This window comes from Bombina bombina, chromosome 2, assembly GCF_027579735.1.
Source record: "Bombina bombina isolate aBomBom1 chromosome 2, aBomBom1.pri, whole genome shotgun sequence".
Taxonomy (NCBI): Eukaryota; Metazoa; Chordata; class Amphibia; order Anura; family Bombinatoridae; genus Bombina; species Bombina bombina.
In genome coordinates, this window is record NC_069500.1 from 767307641 (window position 1) to 767330997 (window position 23357).

Sequence of the window (23357 nt, forward strand, 5' to 3'; positions counted from 1 at the left end):
CTAAGCACAAAATTTAAAGAAAATAATTGTAGCTCATTTAGCAGATCTAAACAAGTCAGAAGGCTTGCTTTTCCAACAGAAAACCCCTGGGTACGCTGTTTCCAATGCAGCAAAGGATTCTGGGTAAGACATGCAAATGAGGTTCACAATGACTCACTCTTCTACTTCAGTCTGCTTTTCTGCAGACTTCCTTTAGGATTTTAAACTCACTTTAATTTTAAAGGGACATTAAACATACTTGTAATAAGCACTTTCTGTTGTGTTGCTATAGAATAACATATCAACCAAGTCTAAAAAAGGTTTAAATCAAATTATCTTTTTTTTAATATCCACCCACCATTTGCCTTATTTGGAGGAGCCCATTTGGGCTTGTGTCTGCAGACAACAAGGCTAGTAGCCGCTGTCACAATGTTAGTATAAAATGCATTGTTTTGCAGTTGTTACTTAGTCAATTAAGGAAAGATACATAGCCAGGTTCGCCTTTTTATGTCAGTGGTGCATTTCTAGTTCTGAGAACCAGAAAAGCCGCAAGTTTAAATGACTAGTAAATACAGTAGATTTGCATAATCACCAAATGCATAATAATAAGACAATGCAATAGCACTTAGTCTGACCTTCAAATGAGTAGATTTTTTTTTCTGACACATTTCAGTTATGTTTATTTCCACTCCCCCTGTATCATGTGACAGCCATCAGCCAATCACAAATGCATATATGTATATATGAATTCTTGCACATGCTCAGTAGGAGCTGGTGACTCAAAAAAGTGTAAATATCAAAAGACTTGTGCACATTTTGTTAATGGAAGTAAATTGGAAAGTTGTTTAAAATGACATGTATCTGAATCATGGAAGTTTAATTTTGACTTGAGTGTCACCATAAGAGGTACATTTATTCTAAAGAGGGAAAGTAAATAATGAAAGTACTGTATATTAGAAAAAAGTATAATTCTCAAGGTGTGCAGTGTTTCTTTACACATAAACCTCCTGAGGCTATGATGGTATAGTAAAGGTTCAGCGAGCTAGCTATCTACCTGCATTCCCTCTTTGCCTGGAATACTCATTTTCTTGTGTAAGTTATGTTTCTGTTAATACTTTAGGCAGAAAAGGAGCCATAAAATGAAAAGACACAAAATGCTAATAAAAGCTGCAAAGCTTTATTAAAATTGACAAAAGCATCCAAATATGTAAACAGCTCTAAATGTATATAAGAACGCCTGTTGTTTTTCTGCTAGTATCTAAAAGATAACCTAGGGGCTAGCATACAAGGATTGTGCTTTCATATAAAAAGGGCTCAGTTTTGACCTCTTCTCTCTTCATTACTTAGCACATAGTGTCTGAATTGTAGAAACGCATCACAAACTCTACCCATATTAAATGGCGGTAATTTATCACAGAGGGTTCCCTTTCAAATAATCAATTATTTTGTCCCCTCTCTCTAGCATTTCACAGCAATATCTGTCATTCCTGAGATGCTGAGTCACAAAATACAGGCATTTCAGAGTTAATCAAACAGGGGAACCACACAATAAAGTGTTAATTCTATCTTAAATTAAGATGAAAGTAGAAATCTACTGTACAAATGATCATAGATTTATTCCTAAATTACGGTGCTCAATGGTCACTTGGTGTGTGTAATGTTGCTGGAATGGGTTTCATTTTACAAAATGCTCTTCATTGGCATTGGTAATGTTAAACACTATTTAAAATAAAATAAAAAACCTAACTCAGAAAATCAAACTTGATAAGGGGTCTCACACAATAGCCGTAGGCAGGCTGAAGAATGTTATAAATCCGGTAGAAACACGAACAAGCTGTACTGCTTCCTTTTTAAGCATTCCAGTCTTTGGGGCAAATGCTAATTATATAAAGTGAATTGTGACAGCACAGGCCCAGTCCCAAATATAAAAATAAATCAGGCTACGCTATAACAGTAGCAAGTAAAAAAAGGGAACTGGAGAGTGAACTACAACTGCTGTGCTAATGGGGACAAGTTCTTCCCAGGTCAACCATATTTGTGAGCATTAATTTGTTTATTTCTGTGATAAACTTTATTTAAAAAATAACACATTTAAAAGTCTGTGCCTTTATTTTTATGTAGGTTGAAAATGGCAACAATATGGCTATTTTTAAGGCAGTTACACCATTGGCTGTATGAATTTATAGGAAGAGGTGTGGCTTTTGTAGCTCAAATTACGCTCTGTAAAGTGGAATGGAGGCACTAGGTGAACAAAATTTACCTTCATATGTCGCCAGTATGAAAGAGAAGGATTAGACTGAAAGCTCTGACATTGCTCCTACTTATTTTCAATTACACAATCAAAATAGCTGTTTTGGTTTTGCTCAATGGCTTTTGTTCCTGTATGGAAATGGAATATAAATATTAGAAAAACAGAGAATAAAATATATTTTCTATTACGCTTGCAGCATACAACTGACTGAATAAATAGGATGCTGGTCTATAAACTGAGAGTTACCTGGTTATGAAACATACATACACGTGTGTGTATATATATATATATATATATATATATATATACACGTACACATGTATACATACACACATAGCATTCTAATTCTAACACTACTATTTATAGACATAGATCCAGTAAGTCCAAACCCCTTGTTAACCAGGCTTATCTTTCTATTTCAAATAGTACCCAGAAGAAAGCCTACAGATGTCCAAGTGTAGTAAAGGTTATACAATCAGAACGGCTCTCAGGACAAACACACAAGTCCTTCAGTTGCTCTCTAAAAGTTGTGCCAGTCCCAAGCGTAGATCGTTCAGTTGGCAGATTTTCATATCTAACTCATCTCCGGCTTTGCTAATCTCCTCCCGCATACGATCTCTTTCCAATTTTGAATCTCTGAGACTCTGTTCTGCCCGCTGAAGCTCCTTTTCCATTTCCTGGTTTCGTTCTTCCAGATCCTACAAAAGAGATCAGTGAAAAAAAGTTTATAACTGTAGATCCTTTATGACAAGGAAGTGACATGTTCATGGACTAAAATAAAAAAAATCAAATATTCCAAGTACAAACCCATTTGTTACCAGTTGCCACCCTACTTACAAACACAGTTGTCACCAGGTTTACCCTAACGCAATGCCAATTCTTCACAATGGCCAAATAACAAATATCTGTATCTCTTTGCAGATTCATTTGCTGACATATGAACTGTCAAGAGTATCATGATAAATATATTTAGATTTTTAAAATAATTTGCTTTATCTGTTACTATGAGCTCAATATGAAGAAAACAGTGAAATTAACTTTGTCACATTTCATTTGTTCATTTTGTATAATGTTCAAAACCCATCTTTACTTATGGGATAAAAGACAATGGGGCCAATTTATCAAGGGCCAAATGGCCCCTGATGCCCCTGTTTCGGCGCGAGCCTTTAGGCTCACCAGGAACAGAAGTAATGAAGCAATGGTCTTTAGACTGCTGCTCCTTAAGTGGTCTGCCTGGTCTGAGGCTGCGGACATCAATCCGCCAGATCTCATACGATCGGGGTGATTGACACCCCCTGCTAGTGGTCGACTGGCTGCAAATCTGCAGGGGTGGCATTGCACAAGCAATTCACAAGAACTGCTTGTGCAATGATAAATGCCGACAGCGTATGCTGTCAGCATTCATCAATGTCTGTCGGACATGATCTGCTGAGCGGATCATGTCGGACAGACCGATGATAAATCGGCCCCTATGTTCTGTCTTTTCACAGTACTTTTTTTGTAAGGTCATAAGAAATGCTTTATTAGTGCAGCTTCTGTTTTTCATGTATATCCATTAGTGAAATGATTAGCTTAATATTAACCTTAGGTAATAGGAGGGGCCAGCGTTACAAGCCTGTAAAAAACAAGCCGCAACCTGCTGCCACACTTAACGTTAATTGTGACCCTCCAATGTTATTAAAGAAACTTAAAAACCAACATTTTTCTTCCATCATTCAGTGTGTACAATTAAAAAAAAAAAAAAAAAAAAAAAAAAAAAAAACACCTCAATTTTACTGCTATTGTCAAATTTACTTTGTTCTCATGGTATCCTTTATTTGAATGCAGGTTTGTAGGATCAGGAGTGTGTCTGGAGCACTTTATGTCAGCAGTTTTGATAGAACGCTTTTAACCATGTTATATGTTGTTGTAATATTGCTGCCATCTTGTTCTCAAAAGCGTTCTTACAAAACTGCTGTCATATAGTTCTTTAGACACCACAGTAAACTTGATAACAGAATCATGAAAGAAAAGTTTTGGGTTTCATGTCCCTTACCCATAATTGTACTAATCCTGGTCCCACTATCCAACCGTGACCAGGATTTATTCAATTATTAATAAATAAACAGGATCCAAGAAGAAAGTCCAATAGAGCTTTGGAAAGGTTTGGGGAGGTTTTAGAGTTGCTGTGATAAGGATATATCCTCCAGAACACATTGTTTTACACATAATTTACTGCAGTGCAATTTAATGAATTTACATAAGTTTGTTCCCCGTTATATGGAAGAAATTATTTCAAATAAATAACATAATTATAACATATGAAAAATAGGGGCCCATGGGAAAATATAACAAAACTTCAATTAGAGTAACAGTTTGCGCAATACAGCCTCACACAAGTGATGACCAAAGAGATAACTCAAACTGCGCATTTTAAATAATAATAAATCCATTTTTGATTTTCTTTTTCTTCCCTTTAGATATAGTATATATAAATCCTTTGATAGTATTGGATACACTAAGATTTATTTTTTCTTATTTTTTTAAGCTTATTTGAATGTATATTTTATTTGAATTGTGAAATTATATATGTATTATGATCAATCAGATGTGTTTTCTTTTACAGGTAGCCCTCAGTTTACGCCGGGGTTAGGTTCCAGAAGGAATGGTTGTAAATCGAAACCGTTGTAAATTGAAACCCAGTTTATAATGTAAGTCAATGGGAAGTGAGGGAGAATAAGTAACATCTAATACATTTTGTATATTTCTTTTCTTTTTTAGGTACCCTTTCCTTTTTTCCTTAATGAAAAGAAATTAAAAAAAATAAAAAATAATTTGAGTAAAAAACGCATGGAAATTTTTCCATGTTTTTTTACTGGATTTATGAAGATAGACAGGTAAATTGTATGCAAGATATTTTTTACTTTTTTTTATATAAACTATACTAATGTTTTTATACTAAAATACATTTCCTAGTTTATTTTTTTTTCTAAATGAATCACACAAAGTGCAAAAAGTTAAAATAAAAATGCTGCTTCTTAAACCTTCTCTTCTAATTTAAAGTTGGTTGATTGATAAGCCCTGCTCTCTCACAATTGGTTCTGTAAGAGCAAGGGGGCGGTATTGCACGAGTGTCCGCTCATGCAATGCTAAATATAGGGAAGAAGTGTGCCTCACAATTTGCTATCTCAGGCAGACAGCGCCACTACATGTGAACCATGTCCTTCTGATCAATGATAAATCTACTTCTAAGTGTATTCTTTTATCCATGACAACCAAATAATTCAAATATATCATTCCAGAGTGGAAAATATGTGTTTATTATGTTTTATTATAGGGCACACTAGGATTGACTAATTTGGGATACAAATTCCATTACAAAACTTACAGCTACATATAATTTATTGAGGTGAGACAGCCAACATTCTGAAACTCTTATTAGAGGTATTTCAATCAGCTTTTATGTTGGGATACAAGTTAAAGTGGCACGATAAAAGAAAAATGAAAGGTTTTTACATTTAAGCCCTTTAATTATATATAGTGTGCCTATAAAGGTACAGTCTTCTTGAACATGTTTATTGTTTAAAAAGATAGATAATCCCTTTATTACCAACCAATTTTTGCATAACCTCTGTAGCTAAGCCTCTGCAGACTGCCCCCTTATCTCAGTGCTTTTGACAGACTTGAATTATAGCCAATCAGTGCGGACTCATAATTAACTCCACAGGAGTGAGCACAATGTTATCTATGTGACACACATGAACTAGCGTTGTCTAGCTGTGAAAAACTGTCAAAATGCACTAAAATAAGAGGCAGCTTTCAAGGGTTTAGAAACATATGAGCCTACCTAGGTTTAGCTTTCAACAAAGAATACCAAGAGAACAAAGTAAATTTGATGATAAAAGTAAATTGGAAAGTTGTTTAACATTGCATCTGAATCATGAAAGTTTAATTTTAGCTAGACTGTCCCTTTAAGTTTACATGCTGTATGATAAAATGTATTCACAGGAGACTTGAAAAAAAAAGAAAAAAGTACAGTAACATATATTTAAGGGGGTTCTAATTCCCCATATTAATTTATCCAAATTTTAAAGGACTTATACAATTAGCCTAACATCTCCCAGATCCCTTTCATTGTATTAATCATTACACAAAGGAGGGGACATCTGTTTCCAGTTTTTCAAAATTACCGTATATTTATTTCCTAAGATATGGTGAGTCCACGGAATCATCAATTACTGTTGGGAATATCACTCCTGGCCAGCAGGAGGAGGCAAAGAGCACCACAGCAAAGCTGTTAAGTATTACTCCCCTTCCCACAATCCCCAGTCATTCTCTTTGCCTTCATACGAGGAGGTAAATATTTGGGTGTCTGATAATTTGTATTTCTACAAGCAGGTTTTTGGGGTTTAGCCGTACTCCACGTTAATCTCTTGAGTAAGGGTTGTGGTGGCTTTTAAGCAGCTAGGAACTTGTAAGGTGGGCTTTACTGTGTTTTCCTAGTATTGTGCAGCCCTAGTATAGAAAAACAGAGTAGGTGACTCTTGTTTCTTTTTTACAGGTCTCTGTGAGGAACTGTGCCCTTACATACCTGGAAAGCTGTCTACATGCCGGACAGCGGTTTTGGCAGGTAAGTGCCTGTTTTTCTTCCAGGTGGGGAGAATTTATAGCACTTACAACATTTGATATATCTCTGACAGGGGACAGGCTAATCCTTATATAAGGATAAATTGGGCATGGTGCAGGGCATTGTGATTGAGACTTTATTCTTTCAGAAATTAAAGGGTTAATGAGGCTCTTTTACTGCGGTTAAACTTTTTTGCTAGTAAGTAAGAAAGAAAGTCCTGTGTGCAGGGTCACTTGTTGTTACGGATCTCAGGAGAGATCTGGGGATTAAGGAGAAAGTCCGGTGTGCAGGGGCACTTTTACACTATTTAACGGATTATAACTATTTTGTCCGTATAGTGGATTTGAGGCAGACGGTTACACTGTATTATGTAACCAGGAAGTAGCTCATTTTTTGTTTCGCGCCTCTCTGTGGCACAGTTGTATTGCAGCCGATCACGTGAGCGCTCTTTCGGTCTCAGATTCAGAACAGTGCTGATGGCTCAGGTTCTTTATTCTGTATCCGGAGTTGCTGACAGGTAGGCGCCTTAGTTAAGGCTGAGGTGTGAAGTTCCTGAGTGTTAAAGGAGCGCATAGTTGCTCATTAATTACTTTTCTTTTTGCTAAAAATTTTAAGTTGTTAATACCCTCAGTAAAATGTTACATTATTATAGAAAGTGTAAGAGAAGACAAACTCTTTCAATGTATTCATTGCACAGTGATTTCTTTGGATGATCATGTCTGATGCAAATCAGGATCAAATTCAGTTAAATGCATGTCTATTGTGTTTAGAAGCTCAGATTGCTTCACCAATGCAGTTCTGTTCCTCATGAGTTAAAAAGACTTTACATTGTAAAGAAAGAATTTTGATTGATGAGCCTGATGTCTCTCAGGATGATGCTGTCCAGGTAATACCACAGCCTTCACCTGGAACGTCCCATGCCGCAATGGCGTCACATGCAGTGCCCTGCAGTTCCTCTATAGCTCCCAGCTGAGCATATTTGAAAGCAGAAATTGCCGCTCAGGGCCGCGCAGCGTTAGCTGCTTTTTCTATGTTGAAGGGAAAGCATAAGAGGAAAAGGAATTCAGATGGCAAGGTCTCTGATTCCAGTGGTTTGTCTCAGATGGCCCTTCCTCTTAAGTCTGATGAGGAAGATGCGTCACAGTTTTCGGTGGGTGAGATCTCAGATTCGGAAAGTGTAAGTCCGTCGTCTGAAACTGATGGAAGTTCTTTCATATTTAAGCTTGAACACCTTTTGTGTTTTGTTAAAAGAGGTGTTGGCTACTTTGGACGACTCAGATAATCCTGTCACTGTCCAGCCTAAGAAATCTAGTAAACTCAATAATTATTTTGAAATTCCTTCTTCTAAGGTTTTTTTCCGGTGCCTGACCGGGCTTCGGATTTTATTACCCAGGAGTGGGAGAAGCTGGGGGTATCTTTTTCCCTATCTCCTATTTTTAAGAAAATGTTTCCAGTCGTGGACTCCATTACGGAAACTTGGCACTCTGTTCCTAAAGTAGAAGGGGCTATTTCTACTCAAGCCAAGAGGACAACTATTCCTATTGAGGATAGTTGTTCTTTCAAAGACCCTATGGATAAAAAGATGGAGGTACGTTCATCTTGGTCTTTTATGGCAACCTGCAGTTTGCATTGCCACTGTGACAAGTGCTGCATATTACTGGTTTGATACGTTGTCTGATTCTCTTCAGGTAGAAACGCCTTTAGATGAGATTCCAGACTCTTTCTTATTATTAAAGCTCTTAAATTGGCTAATTCCTTTAATTCGGATGCTATCTTGCAGGTGATTAGGCTGAGTGCCAAATTATCGGATTTCACAGTGTTAGGCCGCAGAGCCTTGTGGCTGAAATCTTGGTCAGCAGATGTCTTCTCTAACGTCAAGCTTTTGGCTCTTCCTTATAAGGGTAAGACATTGTTTTGGCCAGGGTTAGCAGAGATTATTTCTGATATTACGGGTGGAAAAGGGTCTTTTCTACTGCAGGATAGGAATAATAGAGCGAAAGGTCGTCAAAGTAATTTTCATTCATTTTGTAATTTCAGAGGTAAGTCTTCCCCGGCTTCTGCCAAACAAGATCAGGCCAAGCCTTCTTGGAAACCCAGTTCTTGGAACAAGGGGAAGCAATCAAAGAAAAGCCAGCAGCAGACTCCTAGTCAGCATGAAAGGTTTGCCCCCGATTCGGGATCTGATCTAGTGGGGGGCAGACTCTCAGTTTTGCTCAAGCTTGGATACGAGATGTTCCAGATCCTTGGGCTGTGGACATAGTATCCCAGGGTTACAAGTTAGAATTCAAGACCTTTCCTCCCGGGGCAGATTCCATCTCTCAAGATTATCTGTAGACCAGACAAAGAGAGAGGTGTTCTTAAAATGTGTACAGGACCTTTCCCTCCTGGGAGTAATAGTTTCAGTTCCAGTACAGGAGCAGGGTCTAGGGTTCTATTCCAACCTGTTTGTGGTTCCCAAAAAAGAGGGAACGTTCAGGCCAATTCTAGATCTAAAATTCCTCAACAAGTTTCTCAGAGTGCCGTCCTTCAAAATGGAGACAATCCGTTCCATTCTTCCTCTAGTACAAGAGGGTCAGTTCATGATGACCATATATCTGAAGGATGTGTACCTCCATGTTCCCATTCACAGGGATCATCACAAATTTCTGAGGTTTGCCTATCTGGACAAACACTTTCAGTTTGTGGCACTTCTTCCCATAGCTCCCAGGATTTTCTCAAAGGTCCTGGGAGCTCTGCTGGTAGTAATTCGGTCTCGGAGAATTGCAGTGGCTCCATACCTGGACGATATCCTATTTTAGGCGTTATATTTTCAACTAGCAAAACCTCACACGGAGATCTTGTTGTCTTTTCTTCATTCCCACGGATGGAAGGTGAATTTAGAGAAGAGTTCCCTTGTTCTGGCTACAAGGGTGGTCTTCTTAGGAACCATTATAGATTCCCTATCGATGAAAATATTTCTGACGGAAGTCAGATGAACCAAGATTCTCTCCTCTTGCCTATCTCTTCAGTCGGCTGTATGACCTTCAGTGGCCCTAGGTATGGAAGTAATTGGTCTGATAGTGGCTTCCTCTTTGAAGGGACTGTGGTCTCAGGAGGAATCTGCTCTCCCCATAAACATTCTGGAGTTGAGAGCAATATTCAATGCCTTGATGGCTTGGCCTCAGCTGGCCTTAGCCTGGTTTATCAGGTTCCAGTCAGACAACATAACCTCAGTGGCTTACATCAACCACAAAGGGGAACTCAGAGTTCCTTAGCTATGAAAGAGGTGGCTCGGATCATTCAGTGGGAGGAAGCTCACAATTGCTGTCTATCTGCCATCCACATTCTGGGAGTGGACAATTGGGAAGCAGATTTCCTAAGCAGACAGTTTGTCCATCCCGGGGAGTGTGAACTCCATCTGGAGGTGTTCTCCAGGTTAACCACCAAATGGGGGTTGCCGGAATTGGATCTTATGGCGTCTCGCTAGAACGCCAAGCTTCCAAAGTATGGATCGAGGTTGAGGGATCCTCAGATTTTCCTGATAGATGCTCTGGCAGTTCCTTGGAACTTCAGGTTGGCATTCCTTTTTCCTCCATTTGCTCTCCTTCCACGAGTCATTGCTAGGAATAAGCAGGAGAGAGCTTGGGTGATTCAAATAGCTCCTGCGTGGCCTCGCAGAATCTGGTACGCAGACCTAGTGGAAATGTCATCTTTACCTCTGTGGAGACTCCCTCTGAGGAAGGACCTTCTACTTCAGGGTCCTTTTCTTCATCCAAACCTCATTTCTCTGAAGCTGACTGCTTGGAGATTAAACACTTAATTTTATCTAAGCATGGCTTTTAGAAATCGGTCATTGAGACCATGATTCAGGCTCGTAAGCCTGTTATGAGAAAGATCTACCTTAAGATATGGCGTAATTATCTTCATTGGTGTGAATCCAAAGGATACTCTTGGAGTAGGGTCAGGATTCAAAGAATTCTATCCTTTCTCCAGGAAGGTCTGGACAAGGGTTTGTCTGTCAGTACTCTGAAAGGTCAGATCTCTGTCCTATCCATTTTGCTGAAAAAGCGTCAGGCGGATGTGCCAGATGTGCAATCTTTTTGTCAGGCCTTGGTCAGAATCAGGCCGGTGTTTAAATCTGTTGCTCCACCTTGGAGCCTTAACCTTGTTCTTAAAGTTTTGCAACAGGCTCCGTTTGAGCCAATGCATGCCATGGATATTAAATTGTTATCTTGGAAGGTTTTGTTTCTTACTGCTATTTCTTTTTCTCTGAGAGTTTCAGAACTCTCAGCTTTGCACTGCGATTCACCTTTTCTCATATTTCATGCAGATAAGGCAGTTCTTCGTACCAAGTTTGGTTTTCTTCCTAAGGTTATTTCAGATAGAAATATTAATCAGGAAATTGTGATTCCTTCTCTCTGTCCTAATCCTTCTCATAAGAAATGTTTGTTGCACAACTTAGATGTTGTGCTGGCTCTTAAATTCTATTTGCAGGCGACTAAGGACTTTCGTCAGTCTTCTGCATTGTTTGTTTGCTTTTCTGGGAAACGCAAAGGTAAGAAAGCTACTGCCACTTCTCTTTCTCTCTGGTTGAGAAGTATTATTCGTTTGGTGTATAAGACTGCTGGACAGCAGCCTCATGAGAGAATCACGGCTCATTCTACCAGGGCTGTTTCTTCTTCTTGGGCTTTCAAAAATGACGCTTCTGTGGAACAGATTTGCAAGGCTGCAACTTGGTCTTCTTTGCATACTTTTTCCAAATTTGATAAATTTGATACTTTTGCCTTGGCTGAGGCTTCTTTTGGGAGAAAGGTTCTTCAAGCAGTGGTGCCTTCTGTTTAGGCGACCTGTCTTGTCCCTCTCTAATCATCTGTGTCCTATGGCTTGGGTATTGATTGCCAACAGTAATTGAAGATTCCGTGGACTCACCATATCTTAGGAAAGAAAACAAAATTTATGCTTACCTGATAAATTTATTTATTTCCTGATATGGTGAGTCCACGGCCCTGCCCTTGACTAAACCTCAGGCACCACTACACCTTGTGTTACACCTTTTCTTCTTTTCCTTCGGTCGAATGACTGGGGATTGTGGCAAGGGGAGTGATACTTAACAGCTTTGCTGTGGTGCTCTTTGCCTCCTCCTGCTAGCCAGGAGTGATATTCCCAACAGTAATTGATGATTCCAGGGACTCACCATATCCAGAAAGAAATAAATTTTTCGGGTAAGCATACATTTTGTTTTTTGTCACTATTAAATATTTTTTGCAGTAAACATAAGGTACATTTGTCAATATTTCTATTTTTTCATATTCAATGTGGCTGACAGGGAATTATTAACTGAATGACTATTTATATGTTTATCAATGCTGGTCATTAGTTCTAACTAAAACCACGACAATAGCATGTGTTCTAAATCTCCTTTTCCTTTACAACCTCTCCAGGACATATCCAAAGAGTGAGGGTATAATTACTGGATTCTGACTGGTGTTAAATACCATCTTGTTAACATTTTTAGATTTTGTTCCAGATTTCTTGTGGAGACTGAGGATTTTGCAGTTTGTCTAAATATTTTATTCCAAGCATCATTGTTCAGCGCTTGTCCTATCTCAGCATGCCAACTCTTGGCATACTTTTGTAATTCCTCTATATCATTTATTAAGATGTTGTAAGGTTTAGATAGTTATTTTTTTTATTAGTTATTTTTTCCCTTTTTAGTTTAATATCTCCTTATTTTATATTATAGACAATAGCGGTAGATGGGATGGATGAAACATTCTGCCTTTTCTTGAATAATTGATCCCATGTACAAAATGTCTCTTAGCATATACCTGAAGTTTATTGTCCCTATCCTTTGATTCTAACCAGCACTGGTTATTAATTTTCTCTATTTTTAATAATTGATTTTCCAGTTTAACCCAGCTTTTATCCTCTTTAGGCACAAGCCAATTTATAACTCACTGTATCATGGTAGCCTGTCTATATGCCCATGCATAAGGGAGGCCTAGCCCTCCTTTAATTCTTGTTCTGAATAAGACATCTTGTTCACTCTAGTATGGATTTTCCCCCAAACATAGTCACATATACATTTTTGCATATCTTTAAAACAAGAGTTAGATATTGGGATTGGTAGAGCTTGTATCCTCGGAAGGATATTCATTTGTATTATATTTATTCTGTCAATCCACAAGATCTTTTTATTTGACCAGGACATTAAATCATTAGCTATTTCTTTCTTTAACACAACAAAATGTAGGTGGTACATCTTCTCGTTTGAATACGATATATAAATACCAAGATATTTTAGAACCTACACCTCCCTAAAGGAGGTTTTCTTCCTTAACGACACAGTTGTCTCTATCTACCACAACATTTAACATTTTTTATTTATTTATATTAACTAAGAAGCTAGAAATAGACAGAAAATTACTAAAATCATTTAGAAGCTCTTCAACAGAGTGGATTGGGTCGGTTAGTGCAAGGATGTCATCCGCAAATAACGATAATTTATATTCCCTATTTCCAACTTGGTTACCCTTTATTTTCTCATTATGTCTAATATGTAGGCCTAGTATTTCTATACATAAAAGAAAGTTGGTGATAAAAGGGCACCCTTGCCCGGTAAAATGCTTTTTTTTTTTGCATCAACTGATAATATAGATAAAGGTATATTCTCTAGTTCAGCGAACTTAATTAAATGGATATTTCTTATGATATTATCTCTGGCTTCTCTATCTTCAACTAATCCTACCTGATCAAAGTGTATGATGATCTTTAAAACCTTATTAATTTGGTTTGATATGATTTTAGAATATAATTTAATATCTAAATTAAGGAGTGATATTGGCCTATAGTTGTTTACTTTTTCTCTAGATTTCCCTTCTTTTGGCAATACAATTATTCTGGCTTCCAACATTTCCTTTGAGAAGTTACTCCTTTGATCTATTGAATTGTACAGACTTAGCAAATAAGGCATAAGAACTTCCATAAGTTTCTATATTTGAGCTTTTAATTGCTTGTTGTATTCTTTCACTTTGTATGGATTAATTGAGCAATGATCTAGCATGATCATCCTATTTCTTAAATTCCAGTTTGTCAGTAAACTTAGCAAATCATTTTTCAAAGTCTGTTGGGCTCATTGTATTTTTATTTTCCCAATATTATATAGGTTTTCATAATTTCCCTTATATTGTTTTTAAGTTATTTTTACAATACTTATTATCACTTTTTATCTTATAAATATTATTTCTAATACTAATATTTTTCTTAATTGCTCTAGCCAACATATTGCCATTCTTATTTCCTTCTGTATAATATTTCCTCTTAAGCCATATTGCTTTTCTTTTATTAAGGCTATACCAATATACTTTTAAGGCATCTCTTTTACAGTTTAATTCTTCTATTAATTTAGCATCCTCCGGGTTTGGCCTTGTGTCTATTAATCAGATCTTGAAATGTATTTAATATATCATCTAGCTCTATTCTTTTATTCTTATTTCGGATACTCTTCTGTTTTATCGATTTGCCTCTTATTAGACATTTAAGTATGTCTCATAATAAATTTATCAGAATATTATCCACTTTATTCAACAAGTAGAACTCTTAAATCTTTTTAACCATATTGTTAATTATATCTCTGTTTTCTAATAAGGTATTATCTAAGTGCCATTGGAGGATTACTTTAATATTATCTAGCCATTTAAGCATCATTATTATTGATGCATGGTCAGACCACGTAATTGAGCATAACCACAGTGGAAAAAGGGAGGGAGGGATTTCAACCCATCTTAATTGATCTCTGTTTTTGTTATTATATTGTATTGTATCTCAGTCTTTTGCAAGGAAGATGTTCTTTATATGTATAGAATCTTAAATGTAAGTCACCATGCCCTATTTAAAAAAAAATGCTTTAGATATATTAAATAGAGTTTATGTTCAGTAAATACAGATATTATCAATGAATATTAAAGGTTTAAATAAACCCGGAAAAAGAACCATGGTGTTAAGAGAAGCCAAGATATTGAAGGGGGAAACCCATTTGAAAAATAACTTTGAGCCTAAATTCATTAACAACAAATATACATCATGTTACTTTGCATCAAATATAGTCAAGAAAATTGGAGTTTGTATACTATTAAATAGAAAATGAATATAAAAAATCAGTTTAAAGATAATAAGGGGAGATATATTGGACTACAGGGTTCAATACAAGGAAAGGAGATTAATATTGTTAATTTATATGTCCCAAATGTTAAGCAGGATAAATTCTTCAGGAAACTTGTTGACCCGGTAATAGACCTTCAAAAAGGTATATTAATTATTGGAGGGGATTCTAACACGACATTAAACCCAGTACTAGATAACTCTAAGACAATCTCTTCTTTGGCACATTCATTTATTAAACAAGTAAACACCAGTTTGAAAGATATTGCGGTTTATGATACCAGGAGAGTGTTAAACCCAGATTCACTAGATTATACTTCCTTTTCCAACCCCCATTCTTCTTATTTGCGAATATATTACCTATGTACAGATATTAGAGGAATGACTTTGTTAGAAGATGCACAGGAGACTTTTTATATTACATGTTTAAATTTCAAAGTGACTACTCTAAAGTGCTCCCTCACAATTGCCAGCTGTTGCACAATATTGTAAACTCCCCCAAAAAAGCTCTACCTTAGGCCCCACCTTTGACCCCATCACAAACACACAAATCAATCATTGGCTGCTAGTAACACACATACACAGTGGTGATTTGACCCCCTTGACTGCCAGGTGAAACAAAGAATAGAGCACCATATTATATTCCTGCACTGTAAAAAAAACTGGACATTGAAGTGTCTAATATTTTTGTGTGGATTTTACTGGCCAACCTGCTTAAAGGGAAACTCAAGTCAAAATTAAACTTTCCTGATTCAGATAGAGCAGACATTTTAAGAGACTTTCCAATTTACTTTCATTATGCAATTTTGCAGTCTTTTTATATGCACATTTTCTGATTCTGACTCGCTCCTACTGAGCATGTGCAAAAGTTCACTGTGTATACATTTATTAGTCTGTGATTGGATGATGGCTGTCACATGATACAGGGGCCAGCAAATGAGGGGAAAAATAAATTTGTCAGAAAAAATCTACTGCTTATTTGATATTCAGAGTAAATGTTACTGAATTGCCTTGTTATTATGTATTTTTTAATTCTACTGTATTTAGTTGTTCTTTAAATACTGGATTGACCAGCTGAATATTGGAAATCTGGCTGTCCCAATCTTGAAGCTTTTTTTTTTTTTTAACATTTATCAGCTATGGGGTGTATAGTAAATAAGAAGCATAACGCCTGTGCTATTCAATTTCCTCTGTAGACTCCTATTGCAAGTTGTGTGTGCAGCTTCTCAATGCTGACCTGACACGTGCACATCAGTCCTCTGGCACACATCACTTTACTGTTTACAGTAGTGCACCAGCTGGGAGCACTGATATCTCCTAACCACACATAAACATAGGGATATGAGCCTCTAGCATGGTTCAGCCTTTTTAGGTAATATATATATATATATATATACATTGGTTGGTGTTATTAATTTGTAGTAATAATATGATGATTCCTAAAATCTACATATATCTCTGCAGTTCTTATGTATTACATTAAAAGGGAACAATTTATGTAGCACATGTAGGTGTTGCTGGTATATTTATTTTAGTAATGCATACAGAGGGATTATGGTAGTTATTACACTTTCTGCCAGATCAGTGGACTAATTTATGTACAGTTGAAAGAAAAAGTTTATAAACCATGTGAAATTATCTGGCTTTCTGCATTTATTACTCATAAACAGCTAGATTACGAGTTTTGCGTTATGACTCAAAAAGAATCTTTATGGCCCATAACGATGCTTTTTCCTAACGCCGCTATTACAAGTCTTGTCAGGATAGCTGTACCGCACACCTTTTTGGCCGTCACGCAACATCAGTACTGCACTTTAAAAAAGTCCTTTTTCAATGGGACTTCCATAGCGCCGGTATTACAAGTTTTGCGGTGAGGCCAAAAAGTGAACGGTACAGCCTAAAATGACAAGATCCGTACCGCCATCTAAAGTCAGTAGTTATGAGTTTTATGCTACAAAGCTGTAGCATAAAACTCTCATAACTAAACTGTCACAAAGTACACTAACACCCAAAAACTGCCTATTAACCCCTAAACCGAGGCCCTCCCGCATTGCAAACACTAAACTAAAATTTTTAACCTCTATTCTGCCGCTCAGGACATCGCCGCCACTTAAAAAATGAATTAACCCCTATTCCGCCGCTCCCCGACATCATCGCCACTATAGTAAACTTATTAACCCCTAAACTGCCGCCTTCCCGCATCGCAAACACTATTTAAATATTATTAACCCCTAAACTGCCGTCCGCCCACCCACACCGCTGCTATAATAATCCTAATAACCACTAAACCGCAAGCTACCCACAATTAAACTATTAACCCCTAAACCTCTGGCCTCCCACATCACTACATAAATATATTAACCCCTAAACCTAACCCTAACGTAAGCCTAAATCTAACCCTAACACCCCCTAACTTAAATATAATCAAAATAAATCTAAATAAACCTTACAATTATTACCTAAATAATTCCTATTTAAAACTAAATACTTACCTATAAAATAAAACCTAAGCTAGCTACAAAATAACTAATAGTTATATTGTAGCTATCTTAGGTTTTATTTTTATTTCACAGGTTAGTTTGTATTTATTTTAACTAGGTAGACTAGTTAGTAAATAGTTATTAACTATTTACTAACTACCTAGCTAAAATAAATACAAACATGCCTGTAAAATAAAACCTAACCTGTCTTACACTAAAACCTTACATTACAATCAAATAAAATAAATTAATCAAATACAATTATCTAAATTACAAAAATAATAAACACTAAATTACACAAAATAAAAAACGAAATTATCAAAAATAAAAACGAATTACTCCTAATCTAATAGCCTTATCAAAATTAAAAAGCCCCCCAAAATAAAAAAAAACCCTAGCCTACACTAAACTGCCAATGGCCCTTAAAAGGGCCTTTTGCGGGGCATTGCCCCAAAGAAATCAGTTCTTTTACCTGTAAAAAAAAATACAAACAACCCCCCAACAGTAAAACCCACCACCCACACAACCAACCCCCCCAAAATAAAAACCTATCTAAATAAACCTAAGCTAACCATTGCCCTGAAAAGGGCATTTGGGTGGGCATTGCCCTTAAAAGGGCATTTAGCTCTTTTACATTGCCCAAACCCTAAGCTAAAAATAAAACCCACCCAATAAACCCTTAAAAAAATCTAACACTAACCCCCGACGATCCACTTACAGTTTTCGAAGACCGGACATCCATCCTCATCCAGCTGGCAGAAGTCTTCATCCAAGCGGTCCTCATGGAAATGAAGGTTCTCTTTAAGTGACGTCATCCAAGATGGCGTCCCTTACATTCCGATTGGCTGATAGAATTCTATCAGCCAATAGGAATTAAAGGGGAAAAAATCCTATTGGCTGTTGCAATCAGCCAATAGGATTGAGCTTGCATTCTATTGGCTATTACAATCAGCCAATAGAATGCAAGCTCATTCCTATTGGCTGATTGCAAACACCCCCAAACACTATACAAACCCCACCCCCCAAACTACCAAGGGCCCTTCAAAGGGCCTTTTGTAGGGCATTGCCCTGAGATAAACAGCTCTTTTGCTAAAAAAAAAACACACACCCTAAAAATATACATTACACAAAATAACAAATTATCAAAAATAAAAAAAATATTCCTATTCTAATACCCATAAAAAAAACCTCTGCATAATAAAAAAACCTAATCTAGAATAAAATACTAGATTAGGGGTTAATAAAATAACTAATGTAGGTGGCGGCAGATTAGGTTTAGGGGTTCTTATATTTATGTAGTGTTAGTGATGTGGGAGGCCAGAGGTTTAGGGGTTAATAACTTTAGTATAGTGGCGGTGACATTAGGGGCGGCAGATTAGGGGTTAATAACTGTAATGTAGGTGGCGGCGATGTTGGGGGTGGCAGATTAAAGGTTAATAACTGTAATGTAGGTGGTGGCGATGTTACGGCCAGCAGATTAGGGGTTAATAACTGTAATGTAGGTGGCAGCGATGTTAGGGGCAGCAGATTAGGGGTTAATAGTTTTATTTATGTGCCTACGATGTCGGGGGCGGCAGATTAGGGTTTAATAACTAATGTAGGTGGTGGCGATGTCGGGGGCGGCAAATTAGGGGTGTTTAGACGTTGTTTTTATGTTAGGGTGTTCGGTTTAAATGTAACTTTTTCTTTCCCCATAGACATCAATGGGGCTGCATTACAGAGCTTTTCATTCCGCGATCGCAGGTGTTAGGCTTTTTTTTAGCCGACTCTCTGCATTGATGTCTATGGGGAAATCGTGCACTAGCACGTCAAAGCAGCGCTTGTATTTGGGTGATATATGGAGCTCAACACCACCATATCGCCCGCGCAAGCCTGGTTTTTCAAAACCTGTAATAGCAGCGCTATGAAAGGTGAGTAATAAAAATAACGTACACGAGATTAGCGAGCAGCCATAACGCCATAACTTGTAATATAGCTGAAAATGTGGTCTGATCTTCATCGAAGTCACAATTATAGACAAACACAATCTGACTAAAATAATAACACAGAAACAGTTGTACTTTTATTTATTTTTTATTGAAGACATTGAGTAATCATTCACAGTGCAGGCTGGTAAAAGTAAGTGAACCTTGGGGGCCGATTTATCAATGTTTGGCGGACATGATACACTGTAGCGTATCATATCCGCCAGACATCGCTGAATGCCGACAGCATACTAACACCTAGATTACGTGTGTTGAGCGCTATAGAGAAATTAACGAATGCAACAAAAGTTACGTTATTTAATTTCCTATAGCGCTGCCATTACAAGTTTTCAAACATACGCCTTTTGCGTGCGATATTGTTGCGTTGAGCTCCAAACCGCACACAATCAGAGCGCTTCTGCACAATTTCCCCATAGACACCAAAGGGGAGAGCCGGCAAAAAAACCCAAAAAAAAACTAACACCTGCGATTGCAGAAACAAAAGTTCCGTAACGCAGCCCTATTGATGTCTATGGGGAAATAAAAATACTGTTTAAACCTAACACCCTAACATAAACCCTACGTCTAAACGCCCCTAATCTGCTGCCCCCAACATCGCTAACGCCTGCCTACAGTTATTAACCCCTAATCTGCCGCTCCCGATATCGCCGCCACTATACTACATTTATTAACCCCTAAACCGCCAGCCCCCCACATCGCAACAAGCTAAATTAAACTATATTAACCCCTAAACGTAACGAAACCCTAAACCTAACACCCCCTAACTTTAACATAATAAAAATATAGCTAAATTAAATTTAGAATTATTAACTAAATTATACCTATTTAAAACGAAATACATACTTACTTAACTGTGAAATAAAACCTAAGCTAGCTACAATATAATTAATAGCTTAGGTTTTATTTTTATTTCACAGGTAAGTTTGTATGTATTTTAACTAGGTAGACTAGTTAGTAAATAGTTAATAACTATTTACTAACTACCTAGTTAAAATAAATACAAACTTACTTGTGAATTAAAACCTAACCTGCCTTACAACTAAAACCTAACATTACAAAAAATAAAAAACCTACCATTACAAAAATAAAAAAAAATAAAAAATTATACAAAAAAATAAAGATTAATCCTATTCTAATACCCTTGAAAAAAACAAAACAAAAAACACCCCAAAATAAAAAACCCTACTCTAGAATAAACTACCAAGAGCCCTTAAAGGGGCCTTTTGTAGGGCATTGCCCTGAGATAAACAGCTCTTTTGCTCCAAAAAAGAATACAAACACCCCCTAACACTATACAATCCCCCACCCCCCAAACTACCAAGGGCCCTTAAAAGGGCCTTTTGTAGGGCATTGCCCCGAGATAAAAAACTCTTTTGCTAAAAAAAACACACCCTAAAAATATACATTACACAAAATAACAAACAAATTATCAAAAATAAAAAAAATATTCCTATTCTAATACCCATAAAAAAAACCACTTGAAAATAAAAAATCTAATCTAGAATAAAATACAAATGGCCCTTAAAAGGGCCTTTTGTAGGGCATTGCCCTAAAGATATAAGCTCTTTTATTGAAAAAAATTTACAAAGACCCACTAACATTACAAACCCCCCCAACCCACAAAAAAAAAAAAACCTAAGCTACCCATTGCCCTTAAAAGGGCATTTAGCTTTTTTACTGCCCAGACCCTAAACTAAAAAATAAAACCCACCCAATAAACCCCCTGACAATCCACTTACAGTTTTTGAAGTCCCACTTTAACAATCTTCATCCCGGCAAAGTCTTCATCGAATTAGCCAATAGAATGAGAGCTGCTTAAATCCTATTGGCTAATTCTAATACCCATATCGAAGAGGCTGTCTGGATGAAGTCTTATTGCTGCCTGGATGAGGACTTCGCCGGCTGGATGAAGACTTCTTGCCGCATGGATGATGACTTTGAGGCTGGATGAAGATCCTTCAAGCAGGACTTCAAAACTGTAAGTGGATCGTCGGGGGTTAGTGTTATTTTTTTTTTTTAAGGGTTTTTTGGGTGTTTTTTTTTTTTAGATTAGGGTTTGGGCAATGTAAAAGAGCTAAATGCCCTTGGGGCCATTGGTAGTTTATTTTAGGCTAGGGTTTTTTTTTATTTTGATAGGGCTATTAGATTAGGTGTAATTCTTTTTTATTTTTGATAATTTGTTTATTATTTTTCGTAATTTAGTGTTTTTATTTTTGTAATTAGATACTTTTTGTTTTGAGTAGTGTTAGGATTTTTTATTAGTAGTTTAGTTTTATTTAATTGGTAGTTAGAGTAATTTTAGTTTAATAATTATAATAGTTTAATTGTTAGTTTAAAATAAAAAAATGTAATTTGACTGGTAAATTTTAATTTAAGCTAGGGAAATTGTAATTTTAATATAAAGTTAGGGGGTCGTTAGGTTTAGGGGTTACTAGTTTAAATTAGTTTATTTCGTTGTGTGGGGGCCTTCGGTTTAGGGGTTAATAGTTTATTATAGCGGTGGTGTGGGCGGACAGCAGATTAGGGGTTAAATAGTGTTTGCAATGCAGGAGGGCGGCAGTTTAGGGGTTAATAAGTTTATTATAGTGGTGACCATGTCAGGGAGCAGTGGAATAGGGGTTAATAATTTAATATAGTGTTTGCAATGCGGGAGGGCCTCGGTTTAGGGGTTAATAAGTTTATTATAGTGGTGACCATGTCAGGGAGCAGTGGAATAGGGGTTAATACATTTAATATAGTGTTTGCAATGCGGGAGGGCCTCGGTTTAGGGGTTAATAGGTAGTTAATGGGTGTTAGTGTACTTTGTAACACTTTAGTTATGAGTTTTATGCTTCAGCTTTGTAGCGTAAACCTCATAACTAATGACTTTAGGTTCTGGTGAACTGCTTGTGCAATGCCGCCCCCTGCAGATTTGTGGCTGCTAGCAGAGGGTGTCAATCAACCCAATCCTATTTGATCAGGCGGATTGATGTCTGCAGCCTCAGAGGCAATGGACGAGTTAAGGAGCTGTGGTCTTAAGTCCGCTACTTCTTAACTCCTGGTACCGGTGAGCCTTCAACAGGGGTATTTGGCCCCATTCGGGCCATGATAAATTGGCCTCTTGGTGTTAACAATCTCTCCATAAGCTATCTTGACAAATCTGTGCTAATTAAGAAAGACTGGTTAGTGTTAACCATGCCTCCATCCCAACAACTTTTACAGGGACCTTAGAAAACTCATCATAGAGATGAACAAAGCTGGAAAAGGTTTCAAAATAATTACTTAAAGGGACTCTCAAGTCAAAATAAACTTTTATGACTCAGAGCATGCAGTTTTCCAATTCACTTCAATTACCAAATTTTGCACAGTTTTTTTATAATCACACTTTCTGGGGAACAAGATCCTACTGAGCATGTGCACAAACTCACAGGATATACATATATTAGTCTCTGATTGGCTGATGTCTATCACATGATACAGGGGGCTGGAAAATGGGAGAAAAAAATAATTTGTTAGAAAAAAAATCTACTGCTAATTTGAAATTCAGAATAAGTGCTATTGCATTGTCTTTTTATTATGTACGTGTTAATTATGTAATTCTACTGCATTAAGTAGTCGTTTAAGACCTCAGTGTTCATCAATTTACTGTAATATTCAGTAAGATTCAAAATTCAGGACTGTTGCTAGTCTCCCTAGGATTGGGTGTACTGCAAAGATCACTCCAAGAGTACAACATGCAATTCTGAAAGAGGTGAAAAAGAAACCAATGGTAAACGCACAAGACTTCCATTTAGCGCTGTGGTTATTAGTGGAAGCGCTACAAACTACAAAAGTTTTTGCTTGTCTGCCCACTATCAAAATACACTGAACAAGAATGGTGTTCATGGAAGTCCACCACAAACGAAATCACTGCTGTCTAAAAAAATTCTGGCATGATG

At 37.0% G+C, this 23357-nt stretch overlaps 1 protein-coding gene across 2 annotated transcripts in view; it reads right to left on the minus strand.

The window, feature by feature from the left end:
• Window positions 1-1134: 1134 nt before the first annotated feature.
• HOMER3 (homer scaffold protein 3) overlaps window positions 1135-23357 on the minus strand; it is a 529180-nt gene continuing 506957 nt past the window's right edge. For both annotated transcript variants that reach the window (XM_053702909.1, XM_053702908.1), the window contains one exon: window positions 1135-2928. In XM_053702909.1, coding sequence (XP_053558884.1) covers window positions 2740-2928 — 189 coding nt within the window. In that variant the 3' untranslated portion in view covers window positions 1135-2739. The remainder of the gene's footprint in view (window positions 2929-23357) is intronic.